This window comes from Pan paniscus, chromosome 16, assembly GCF_029289425.2.
Source record: "Pan paniscus chromosome 16, NHGRI_mPanPan1-v2.0_pri, whole genome shotgun sequence".
Taxonomy (NCBI): domain Eukaryota; kingdom Metazoa; phylum Chordata; class Mammalia; order Primates; family Hominidae; genus Pan; species Pan paniscus.
In genome coordinates this window covers 79,428,688-79,441,802 of record NC_073265.2, presented here as the reverse complement: position 1 = coordinate 79,441,802, position 13,115 = coordinate 79,428,688, and the positions used below count along the sequence as shown (strand labels likewise).

Below are 13,115 nucleotides of genomic sequence, written 5' to 3'. Positions count from 1 at the left end.
GTTATCCTAATAGTATTTACTGAATTCCTTCCCACTCCTACATCACATATTAAAATTATTTTGTGCCTAAATTATTCATAATATTTCAGTTAGTCTTCCTATAATTACAATTTGAACCATCAACGTAGGTTTTCATAGTTGGCAGAGCTAGTTCTTCTTCATAATTCTGTTTCAGAATTTTCTTTGATATTCTTCCTCAACATTTTAAACATTTTATCAAGTTTCAGTGCAACTGACTTTTGGTTTTTATTTATTTAAAAACTGGGCCATGCCGGGCGCAGTGGCTCACGCCTGTAATCCCAGCACTTCGGGAGACTGAGATGGGTGAATCACTTGAGGTCAGGAGTTTGAGACCAGACTGGCCAATGTGGTGAAACCCCATCTCTACTAAAAATAAAAAAATTTGCTGGGCATGGTGGCATGTGCCTATAATCCCAGCTACTGGGGAGGCTGAAGCAGGAGAATTGTTTGAACCCGGGAGACGGAGGTTGCAGTGAGCCAAGATTGTGCCACTGCACTCCAGCCTGGGCAACAGAGTGAGACTCCATCTCAAACAAACAAAAAACTGGACTAGGCGTAGTGGCGGTTTGGGAGGCTGAGGCTGGAGGATTGCCTGAGGCCAGCAGTTTGAGGTTACAGTGAGGTATGACTGTGCCACTGCACTCCAACCTGGGTAAGACCCTATCTCTGAAAAACAAACAAACCCCAGAACTCTGGCTGCAAAAGTAGTACATATTTCTTTGAAGGAAAAAAAGGAAAACTTGATAATCCTACCACCCAAAGATGTTTTTAAATCACTTATGTGGTACTCAGTTATGTGCCATGCACTGTCCAAGTGCTTACAAATATTATACTAACTCCCTTTGTGTTTATAACAACTGTCTGAAGTCAGTAGACTCATTTTCCAGTTTTCCAGTTTAGGAAACTGATATTACACCTTTTCTACAGATGGGGAAACTTGCCCAGGGTGCCCAGGCAGTCCGCAGAACCATGCTTTGAATCAGGGCAGTGTGGTTCCAGGGTCCTGTACAGATCAAACACCCTGACTCTGCCATTCCATCAGATACATGATTCATATTTTGGTGTATTTGCCTCCAATCTTGAGCAAAGTGGGTTGTCCCTGTACATACTTTGTGTAATCTTTTAGCTTAACAGGTGTCATGAACACTTCCGTATCATAAATCTTTCCCAGCATGATTTTTATTATCTATTTAATATTTCTCATATTCAATGTAGAACAATGCACTTAACCAATTTCTCATTTTTGTAATAATTTTCTTCCCATTTTCCCCTGTAATAACACTGCTGAGACATATATATTTTTCTTCTTCTTTTTTTTACTGTTCTGAAGATACTCTGGCAGAAATGTATGTTCCTGAGGCTAAATCTTTTCACACATCCACAATCATTTTATCATAAATTCTAGAGCTGGAAACGCTGAGTCTAATGTTATATATATATATATATATATATATATATCTGTCACCCAGGCTGGAGTGCAGTGGTGTGATCTCAGCTCACTGCAACCTCCGCCTCCCGGGTTCAAGCCATTCTCCTGCCTCAGTCTCCCAAGTATCTGGGACTACGGGCGCGCGCCACCACAACCGGCTAATTTTTGTAATTTTAGTAGAGGCGGGGTTTCACCATGTTGGCCAGGCTGGTCTCGAACTGCTGACCTCAAGTGAGCCGCCCGCCTCGGCCTCCCAAAGTGCTGGGATTACAGGCGTGAGCCACCGCGCCCGGACTGTTATATATTTTAAAGGCTTCTGATCCATATCGCCAAACAGTCCTCTGGATCGATTTGCATCTGTATCCGCTGCTCCATCTGCAGTATACGGACGTGCTCCACTTCACCCACACTGGGTCATTAAAAGAACAAACAAAAATAAGAACTTGATCGATTTGGGATTTTAAATGGAAATGCACTAAAAATTCCTTAATTCCACCATTCACCGTCTACCATAGAGGAACAGCCCATCTGCACGGAGAGACAGCTACGTAATTCACTGCAGCATTATAATACTGAAAAATAAAAATGAACGAAATGTTCCTTAACCGACGAACGGCCGAATGACCGGCGTCTCCACTCCGCGGAACGTTCTGCGAGCGCTAAGGGGATGGCGGGAGTGCATGATTGGGAGCGGGCGGTGAGAAAAGCAAGCTCCCGCCGCCTCTCCGTTTTGGCAACCCGGCTGACGGTCGTTTCGGCTTCTGGGGCCACCCGTCGGTCTGGGCGAGGGACACAGATCCGGATTCGCATCCTGACTGGCCAACCAACGCTGGCCGAGGTGACCACTCTCCTCGGCATCCGCACCTGCCCTCCAAGGCGTCAGAGAGGCCGGACCCTTGGGTGCTAGGGCTCGTGAGCGCCGGGGCCAAGTTTCCGAGTGCCGCTCTCAGCAGCGCACCAACCGGAAGTGACCGTGTTGTGGCGGAAGGAGGAGCTTTCTGGGAGTAGCCGGTGCTGAGAGAACCGTGGCTGGCAAAGATGATTCAGGCGATTCTGGTTTTCAACAACCATGGGAAGCCACGGCTAGTCCGCTTCTACCAGCGTTTCGTGAGTGCGGCCCGGCTTCACCACGCCCCTTCAGGGCGCCCACTATGTCTTCCCTCCTCTTTGGCCTCTCGGCGCCTGGGGGCACCGCTCCTTGGTCACCTGGGGCTCCTGCACCGAGCATGACCCTCACCCTACTTAAGCATTTAACCTAGGCGCAGGCTGGTGCCAGGCCTTCTGTCTCCCGCCCTACTGCCCCGCTCTCGCTGACCCTTTTCTTGATCCTGGCATTTCTGTGCCATTTTGTGACATTTTCCCGTGGGTCTCTGGGAACGAGATAGAAGCGACAGTGGGGAGTGTGCCTCGATGAGAACTTGAGTGATTGAAGTCACATTCTGTCATCTTTTTGGTTGTTGACCACAGTTTCATGAGGAAGAAATATTAAGTTTCTGAAAGTTTTTGTTATAGCCAGAACTGGAAAAGTTCTTTTTTTTTTTTTGGAATTATTTTGCTTCAGTGTTGGCTGGGACTTTCCAGAGACTAGATACCCTTCACTCTTAGGGTTGAAGAAAATCAGTTTAAGAGTGGAAAAATGATGAGAAATTATAAATGCTGCCGCATAAGGGCTCAATAAGTGATTACGTAAATTTGAATTTTCCCAACACGTTCCTTTGCAAACACATAAACATCAGTATTTGCTTCCTGTCTTCGAAGATTATATTTATTCATGGCAGGGTTTCAAAATGTTACATAATTGGGGGACTGGTGGAACTGAAGAGGGGAAAGTGCCAGAAAACGTGTTCAGGCTTCAGCTCCACCTTTTCTACTCTTGCGTCTGTTGACAAGTTAATAAACCCTTTTCAGACTTTTATTGTCTTTTGTCAATTAGAAATGAAAAAATAATTTTACTCCTTCATAAGATTTTTAAAGCTAGATTACATTTTATTAAGTAGATTACATCGAGGTACAAATATGAGTATTCAGGCCGGGCGCGGTGGCTCACGCCTGTAATCCCAGCACTTTGGGAGGCCGAGGCGGGCGGATCACGAGGTCAGGAGATCAAGACCATCCTGGCTAACACGGTGAAACCCCGTCTCTACTAAAAATACAAAAAATTAGCCAAGCGCGGTGGCGGGCACCTCCAAGTCCCAGCTACTCAGGAGGCTGAGGCAGGAGAATGGCGTGAGCCCGGGAGGCGGAGCTTGCAGTGAGCCAAGATAGCGCCACTGCACTCCAGCCTGGGCGAAAGAGCGAGACTCCATCACACACACACACACACAAAAAGTATATATATATATGTATGTATATGAGTATTCAGCGTAACTATTTGTATTTGCATTTGTGTGTATGCAAATTTCCCCCCTAGTTTTTTTCTAACAGGGTTATTGAGATAAAACTAACATGCCATACTGTTTACTTATTTATTTTATGTTATTTACTTATAGAGACGGGGTCTTTCTATGTTGCCCAGGCTGGTCTTGAACTCCTGGGCTCAAGCAATCCACCGGACTCAGCCTCCCAAAGTGCTGGGATTACAGGCATGAGCCACTGTGTCCAGCCCCAGTTTACCTATTTAAAGGGGACAATTCAGTGTTTTTTAGCATGTTCACGGAAGCTGTGTAACCATCACCACAATCAATTTTAGATCATTTTCATCACCCCAAAAAGAAACCTCTGCCCATTAGCAGTCACTCCCTATTTCTCCATGACTCTCCCAGCCCCAGAGAGTTTCTTTCCCTCTAAATTTGCCAGTTCCAGAATGGCAAATGGAATTTGCCTATTCCGTTGCCTATAAATGGAATCATAAATAAGTGGTTTTTTGTGTGTCTGCCATGTTTCATGTAGTATAATGTTTTCAAGATTCATCCATGTTGTAGCATGTATCTGATCTTCTTCATTTCTTTTATTGCTGAATAATATTCCATTATATGGATATGCCATATTTTGATTGTCAATTTATAAGTTGATATTTCTGCTTTTTGGCTCTTCTAATTAATGCTGCTATGAACATTCTTGTGCAAGTTTTTATGTGGACTTATGACTTCATTTCTCTTGGTTATATACCTAGGAGTAGAATTGCTGGATCATATGGTAACTATGGTGAACATTTTGAGAAACTGCAAACTATTTGACAAATTTTCCAAGTGGCTGCACCATTTTACATTTCCATCAGCAATGTATAATGATTCCAGTTTCTTCACATCCCTGCCATTCGTTATTTATTTATTTATTTTTGGTTAAAGACATTTTAGTGGGTGTAAAGTGGTATCTCACTGTGGCTTTTTTTTTCCCCCCGAGACTGAGTCTCGCTCTATCTCCCAGGCTGCAGTGGCGTGATCTCGGTTCACTGTAACCTCTGCCTCCCGGGTTCAAGTGATTCTCCTGCCTCAGTCTCCTGAGTAGCTAGGATTACAGGTGCCCACGACCATGCCTGGCTAATTTTTGTATTTTTAGTAGAGATGGGGTTTCGCTGTGTTGGCCAGGCTGGTCTCGAACTCCTGACCACAAGTAATCTGCCCGTCTTGGCCTCCCAAAGTGCAGGGATTACAGGCGTGAGCCACCGCACCCAGCTCATTGTGGTTTTGATTTCAGTTTCCAAAATGACTAATGAGGTTGAGCATCTTTTCATGTGCTTATTGCCCATTCGTGTATCTTTGGATCATAGGATTTTTATAAGACCTCATGAGCTCATGGATGAAAGTACCTTGAAAACTACAGAGTACTAAAAAGATATGAGGGGTTATTAAAATCACTGAGGCATGTAAGCAATTGGTAGTTTACCTTTTTATTGAACTAGAAATTAGGTAGCCTCATCATTTCGTACCACTTCCCCACTGCTGCCACTTCCCCCAGAGTCAGATAAAAGGCTTTAGTTCAAAAGATGCGTTTGTCAGTTTTAAAAAGTGCTGATGCTTAGCATGTTTTGTATTTTGCATATATAGAGTTCGTCTCCTACAGCATCCTGTCATCTGTGAGCTTTGTTTGTTCTTTAAATGGAAATGAGGAAAATAGTGATTAATTTACTCAAATTTGTAGTGACCAAAGATTAGCAAGTTTTCATTCAGTCAGTAAATACTGTGAGCCATTCCATACCCACGTGAGTCAAAGTAATTTCCACACAATTACGTTTTCCCTTTTTTCTCCTCTCTGTTTCTTTTAAATAACCATTTCAAAGCTAAATTCAGGGCTATAGAAAGAAAGGGATTAAAATTACTTGAACCTATTTTCTAACTCTTGGGGCAAGTCCAATTTGAAGGTTTTCTTATGCTTCGTTACTCAAAGTGTGGTCCCCAGACCAGCAGAAATGTTATTGCCTGGGTGCTTACTAGACTTGCATCTCAGGACTTAACCTATACCTGCTAAATCCGAATCTGTATTTTAACAGCATTCACAGCTGATTCATTGCAAATGAAGATTTGAGAAGCAATGCTCTAGAGCTTTAAATTATTATCTGTCTTAATTGCTGGTTTCTCCCTCTCTTACCCTTTTAACCATACTTCTTCTGAAACTCATATGTATAATTAGAAATCAAAGGTGAGTTATCAAAGTGATTTCATCAGAGTTGAGCTTTCTTATGCACGTAGTAAGTGAAAAAATAAGGCCAGACATGGTGGCTCACACCTGTAATCCCAGCACTTTGGGAGGCCAAGGCAGGTGGATCACTTGAGGTCAGGAGTTCAAGACCAGCCTGACCAACACGGTGAAACCCCATCTCTACTATAAATACAAAAATTAGCCGGGCATGGTGGCACATACCTGTAATCTCAGCCACTGGGGAGGCTGAGGCAGAAGAATCGCTTGAACCCGGAGGTGGAGGTTGCAATGAGCTGTGATCACACCACTGCCTGGGCAACAGAACAAGACTCTGTCTAAAAATAATAATAATAATAATACATTTTATTTGTAACTGTTCAAAATTTTAATCTGTAATCTATTTTTCTCAATAATACTTTGTTGGTGAGTAACACAGCATCTTATATGTAGTATCTATATTACCAGTACAAAAGATGGCAGCTGTATTTGCCAATATAACTTTTTAAAACAGTTACATGATTACTTCTTGACTTTTTTTTTTTTTTTTTTTGAGATGGAGTCTCACTCTGTCGCCCATGCTGGAGTGCAGTGGCGTGATCTCAGCTCACTGTAACCTCCGCTTCCTGGGTTCAAGCAGTTCTCCTGCCTCAGCCTCCCAAGTAGCTGGGATTACAGGCATGCGCCACCACGCCCAGCTAATTGTTTTTTTGTTTTATTTTGTTTTGTTTTGTTTTTTGTATTTTTAGTAGAGATGGGGTTTCACCATATTGGTCAGGCTGGTCTCGAACTCCTGACCTTGTGATCCGCCTCCTAAAGTGCTGGAATTTCAGGCGTGAGCCACTGTGCCTGGCCCACATCTTGACCTTCTTAAAATGTTAGACCTGTTGAGATTTATTATATCTTTGTCATAGATGTTTTCCAGGGGAAGACAAAATATTTCAGGATCAGGCCTTCCAGTTATTCTCTGACTTTGTATGAGAGTTTATCAATGTTCCTTTTCTTGTTAAAATATCAGCTTACCTATAGGACAGTAATGGTTAGTGACTTAGATATTTAGGTAAATATACCCTATCTTAATTCCTGTATCAGAGCATTGTCACCCATCTTTCATAGATTCACTCTTATTTTTTCTCATCATTTTTATCATTTCTAGAAACAAGTACTAAATGTTTAGATGTTCCCAGGTTAGAAACACTTCTTCCCTTGTCCATCCCCATGGATGGGATGTAGTTTTTCAGGCTTGCCCACTGATTCACTTATCTTTTTGTTCCATAGCCAGAAGAAATTCAACAGCAGATTGTTCGAGAGACTTTCCATCTAGTCCTCAAGCGGGATGACAACATCTGTAACTTCTTGGAGGGTGGAAGGTAAACTGTCAGCTTCATTTTTCTCCCCATGTATCCACTTGTGAGTGGCCTTCATTATTGCATCTTCTGACAGTACTCAAGTGTCAGGTGGGTACTTGATGCAACTTTAACTGGTCTCACCATGATCTGCTCAGGGAGAGACACAATTCTCTTTGGGGCGCAGTTCAATTATTGTGCTTCTGATATTGCTCATTTAGATGATTGATCCCTGGGAGGATAGGCAGGAGAAGAGGTGAGGTAAGGTGGCTTTAGGTACCTCTGCCAAACTTGGTTGCCATTCATCTAGTAAGAATGGCCTGCTTCTAGCGTTTGGCCTTCTCCTTTCCAGTGGGTCCTTTCTCATTCTTTGGCACAAGGTTTCTTTTTGATGTGTTTAATTAAGCTGTGGGCATTTAAATGTTTCCCATCTTCTGCAGTTTGATTGGTGGCTCTGACTACAAACTGATCTACCGGCACTATGCTACCCTCTACTTTGTATTTTGTGTGGATTCCTCAGAGAGTGAACTTGGAATCTTGGACCTTATCCAGGTATGTGTAGTCAGCTAATGATGGCAGCAGCTTTAGAGAGTTGCCACGGGATTTTTGAGTAACCAGCCTGTAGAACCTTGTGTCCATCTCCTTATTGATACTAGTAAAAGTTGCCAGATGTCCACCAGATGGTGCTCTGGGAGAGCTCCTGAGAAACCCTCAGCACTTTTAGATTTATTGGTTTCTATCTAGCCCTTGCACTGCCCTTGGTTTTCATTTACAAATTTATACTTTGGCCGGGTGTGGTGGCCCACAATCTGCTTACAGATTGTCTTTGTTACCTTCATGAAAACTGAGATGTGTAGGGACCCTAGCTTGGGAACTATTTATTTAGCATTATTTCATCGTTTTATATGTGAGATTCTAGATGAGCTTCTTTTAAGTACTTGAATAAGCCCATAGGTAGAAAGCACTCAAATAGATGCTACATTGAAAACTTAAGTAACAACAATTGTGGAAAAGAAAATTCTATAGCTATAAAATGTAAACTTTAAATGCTTACAACAGGCCAGACATGTACATTTTACAGCTATAGAATTTTCTTTTCCACCTATGGGCTTATAGGCTCATGCCTATAATCCCAGCACTTTGGGAGGCCAAGGCGGGCGGATCACTTGAGGTCAGGATTTTGAGACCAACCTGGCCAATGTGGTGAAAACCCATCTCTACTAAAAATACAAAAATTATCCAGGCATGGTGGTGTGCACCTGCAGTCCCAGCTACTCAGGTGGCTGAAGCAGGAGAATCGTTTGAACCTGGGATGTGGAGGTTGCAGTGAGCCGAGATCATGCCACTGGACTCCAGCCTGGGCAACAGAGTGAGACTCCGTCTCAAAATAATAATAAATTAAAAATAAATAGGCCGGGTGCGGTGGCTCATGCCTGTAATCTCAGCATTTTGGGAGGCCGAGGCAGATGGATCAAGAGTTCAAGACCAGCCTGACCAATGTGGTGAAACCCGGTCTCTACTAAAAATACAAGAATTAGCCGGGCGTAGTGGCACGTGCCAGTAATCCCAGCTACTCGGGAGGCTGGGGCAGGAGACTTGCTTGAACCCGGGAGGCAGAGGTTGCAGTGAGCCGAGATCACACCACTGCACTCCAGCCTGGGTGACAGGGCGAGACTCTGTCTCAAAAAAATAATAATAATAAAAATAAATAAATAAATAAATGCTTAGAACAAAATTTGTTTTCTTAAGATAAAAGTTTAAAAGCTAAATATATCTTGGAACAAATAAATTGAAATTTTGAATATATAGTTTTGTAGGATAATTAAAAATTTCATACGTCGTATTCACTTATACATAAAAATATAAATAAAGATGAACCCATCTAAAACAGATGCATCTCGGAGATAATTTTTAAATACTTTCTTAAAACCTGAGTCAGATTGGACATTGAGAATCAGCATAATAGAAAGAGCTCAAGGCGGGGTGCAGTGGCTCACACCTGTAATCCCAGCACTTTGGGAGGCCAAGGTGGGTGGATCACTTGAGGCCAGGAATTTGAGACCAACGTGGTCAGCATGGTAAAACCATGTCTCTACTAAAAATACAAAAAATTAGCTGGGCCTGGTGGCATATGCCTGTACTCCCAGCTACTTGGGAGGTTGAGGTGGGAGAATCGCATGAACCCAGGAGGCGGAGGTTGCAGTGAGCCAAGATCGTGCCACTCCACTCCAGCCTGGGCAACAGAGTGAGACCCTGTCTCAAAAAAAGAAAAAAAGCTCAAGATCTAGCATCAGAAAATCTGGGTTTGGGTCATGAATCTACCATCTGAAAAGTGATATTAGGTTGTAGAATTCAAATGTGAGAATGTGCTTTATAGTACTGTTAACTGTATGTAGCAGGCTATAGAAATGTGTACATAATACGAGTTTATTTGAAAATTAAGGAAATATAGTGATAATGTATTTTAAAAATTGGGATGGAGTGCTTGCCTCAGCAGCATATATTCTAAAAGTGTACCAATGCAGAAAAGATTAGCATTGCCACTATGCAAGGATGACATGCAAATTGGTGAAGCATTCCATATTATAAAAAATAAAGAAAATTTTTTAAAACAGAAAAAAAAATTGGGCCACAGTTATTAGAGAAAATGGACCTTGGAGATTTGTATTAACAATACAAAAAGACTAACTTTATAACTTTTTTTACTTTTTTATTTATTTATTTTTTTTGAGATGGAGTCTTGCTCTGTTGCCAGTCTAGAGTGCAGTGGCACGATCTCAGCTCACCACAACCTCCGACTCCCTGGTTCAAGTGATTCTCCTGCCTTACTCAGCCTCTCGAGTAGCTGGGATTACAGGCACATGCCCAGCTAATTTTTGTAGTTTTAGTAGCGACAGGGTTTCACCATGTTGGCCAAGATGGTCTCGATATCCTGACCTTGTGATCCGCCCGCCTCGGCCTCCCAAAGTGCTGGGATTACAGGTGTGAACCACTGCGCCCGGCCTCTAACTTTATAATTTAATAGACACTTATTAAATATTTAGTGTACATTGGATTTGGTAAGATCAGATAAGTAAAATGTAAAAATAATAGAAACTAAAAAGTGTGATCTTTGTTTTTTTTTTTTTTTTTTTTTTTTTTTTTTGAGACAAGGTCTTGCTCTCAAACTATAGTGCAGTGGTGTGATCACAGCTCACTGCAGCCTCCATCTCCCAGGCTCAACCCATCCTCCTACCTCAGTCTCCTGAGTAATGGGGCCTACAGGCATGCGTCACCACATCTGGCTAATTTTTTGAATTTTTTAGAGATGAAGTCTCACCATGTTGTCCAGGCTGGTCTCGAACATCTCAGCTCAGGCAGTCTTCCCACTTTGGCCTCCCAAATTGCTGGGATTACAGGTGTGAACCACTGGACCCAGCTGATCTTTGAAAAGACAATAAAAATTAATAAATAGTTGGCCTAATTGATATAAAGAAGATAGAAGTCAGAAATAGAAAACATTGTTTTAAAGGGATGATATATACATAGTTATACTACCAATATATTTGAAATAGCCGACTACAAAAATAACTGCTCTGGCCTGGGACAGTGGCACATGCCTGTAATCCCAGCACTTTGGGAGGCCAAGGAGGGTGGATCACTTGAGACCAGGAGTTTGAGACCAGCCTGACCAACATGGTGAAACTTCGTCTCTACTAAAAATAGAAAAATTAGCTGGGCATGGTGGCACATGCCTGTAATCCCAGCTGCTTGGCTGTTTGGGTAGCCGAGACATGAGAATCACCTGAACCTGGGAGGCAGAGGTTGCAGTGAGCTGAGATCACACCATTACACTCCAGCCTGGGCAATAGAGCAAGACTCTATCTCAAAAAAAAAAAACAAGAACAAAAAACTGCCCAAATGAGGTCAACATAAAGGCACTGAAATAATATTAGGATGAAATAATAGATGTTAAAAAAAGAACTGACTCCCTAATGGGGTCACAGTAGAATTTTTTAAAGTTGAAGTACATTAAAACCTGGATGTTACATTAAGTTATTTTTTAAAACTTAGAACAAGGAATCCTACTACCTAAGCGCATTTTATGGAATAAATTGGTTATCATCCAAAAACCTGACTCTAAAAAGGAAGATGGGCCAGGCGCAGTGGCTCACGCCTGTGATCCCAGCACTTTGGGGGCTGAGGCAGGAGGATCACAAGGTCAGGAGTTCGAGACCAGCCAGGCCAATATGGTGAAACCCTGTCTCTACTAAAAATACAGAAAAATTAGCTGGGTGTGGTGGCATGCGCCTGTAGTCCCAGCTACACGGGAGGCTGAGGCAGAAGAATCGCTTGAGCCTGGGAGGCGGAGGTTGCAGTGAGCCGAGATTGCGCCACTGCACTCCAGCCTGGGTGATAGAGTGAGACTCTATCTCAAAAAAAAAAAAAGGGGGGAAGATGTTCGTCAAATATTGCATATTAGTACTGGTACAAAATTACTTACTAAGTAAAATCTTAGCCAACAATCAGTTGAACCAAGGGATTGTGAGACCTGCCTTTTTTTTCTTTTTGACTCTGCCATTAACAAGCAGTGTGACCTTAAACAAATCATCTAGGCTTTATTGGCCTTAAGGGTTTTTGTTTGTTTTGCATTTTGTCTCTTCTGTGTGTTGAGTGTTTTTTTTTTTAATCTACAAAGATACTAGATATTCTTTTCTAGCCCTAAAATTATTTCTTTAGCAGGAAAACTGCATACTATTAAATAGAAGAATTATACATTGTGTCCAAATAGTATTTATCCCAAGAATGCAAGTCAGTATAACAAAGAAAAATTAATAGTCTATTACAGCAGTAAGAAAAACTAATATAATAAAAATTAGTAGTTGCTGAGAGGAGCGATTATCCAAATTATATTAAACACACTCTTAAACTGGAATAAGAAGCATTTTTGATTAAAAGTACACATTTATTAATGTAACTGTTTACTTTCTGAAGAAATGAATATAGTTATGTGGTTCAGAATTCAGAGGCACACTATGAGTATACAGGTTGAATATCCCTTTGAAATGTTTGGGACTAGAAGTGTTTTGGATTTTGGACTTTTTCAGATTTGGGGATATTTGCATTATACTTATCCTAAATCTGAAAGTCCAAAACCTGAAATGACCAATGAGCATTTCCTTTGAGCATCATGTCGGCACTCAAAAATTTTGGATTTTGCAGTGTTTTGGATTTCAGGTTTTTGGATTTCAAGTGTTCAACCTGTATAGTGAAAAATATCCTTCTTCCCCTTTCCCCTTATCACCTAGTTTACTTTCCTTGAAGCAATCAATTTTAGTTTCAAAACCAAGAGCCAAGAACCAGAGCCAATGTTATCTCAAGGGTGAAATCTGTAGGCATTTATGAATGCTCTTGTTGGGTGTTTCGTCCAGGTGCAGTGGCTCATACCTATAGTCCCAACCCTTTGGGAGCCTGAGGCAGGAGGATCACTTGAGCTCAGGAGTTCAAGACCAGCCTGGGCAACATAGTGAGACCTAGTCTCTATAAAAAATCAGGTGGTGTGCCCCTGTGGTCCCAGCTACTCATGTGGCTAAAGCAGGAGGACTGCTTGAGCCCAAGGGGTTGAGGTTTCAGTGAGCCATATTCACGCCACTACACTCCAGCTTGAGTGACAGAGCGAGATTCTGTCTCAAAAAAAAAAAAAAGGAGTATCTTTTATTGTTTACTCTAATTTTAACAAACATTTGTAGTGAGTGATACAAAAA

At 41.9% G+C, this 13,115-nt stretch overlaps 1 protein-coding gene and 1 non-coding gene across 3 annotated transcripts in view; both read left to right on the top strand.

Annotated features, from left to right (window-relative positions):
* Positions 1–14: 14 nt before the first annotated feature.
* The window catches only part of AP3S2 (adaptor related protein complex 3 subunit sigma 2), a 57,631-nt gene continuing 44,530 nt past the window's right edge, over positions 15–13,115 (top strand). Inside the window, exons 1-3 of one of the 2 annotated variants that reach the window (XM_057299937.2) lie at positions 15–2,557; positions 7,304–7,395; positions 7,812–7,923. In XM_057299937.2, the coding sequence (XP_057155920.1) occupies positions 2,489–2,557; positions 7,304–7,395; positions 7,812–7,923 (273 nt within the window). In that variant the 5' untranslated portion in view covers positions 15–2,488. The remainder of the gene's footprint in view (positions 2,558–7,303; positions 7,396–7,811; positions 7,924–13,115) is intronic. The other variant, XM_008973892.5, reaches the window with a different exon arrangement.
* LOC112437404 (U6 spliceosomal RNA) lies at positions 9,853–9,959 on the top strand. Its single transcript, XR_003026022.1, has one exon. It is a non-coding gene; the product is annotated as a U6 spliceosomal RNA (small nuclear RNA).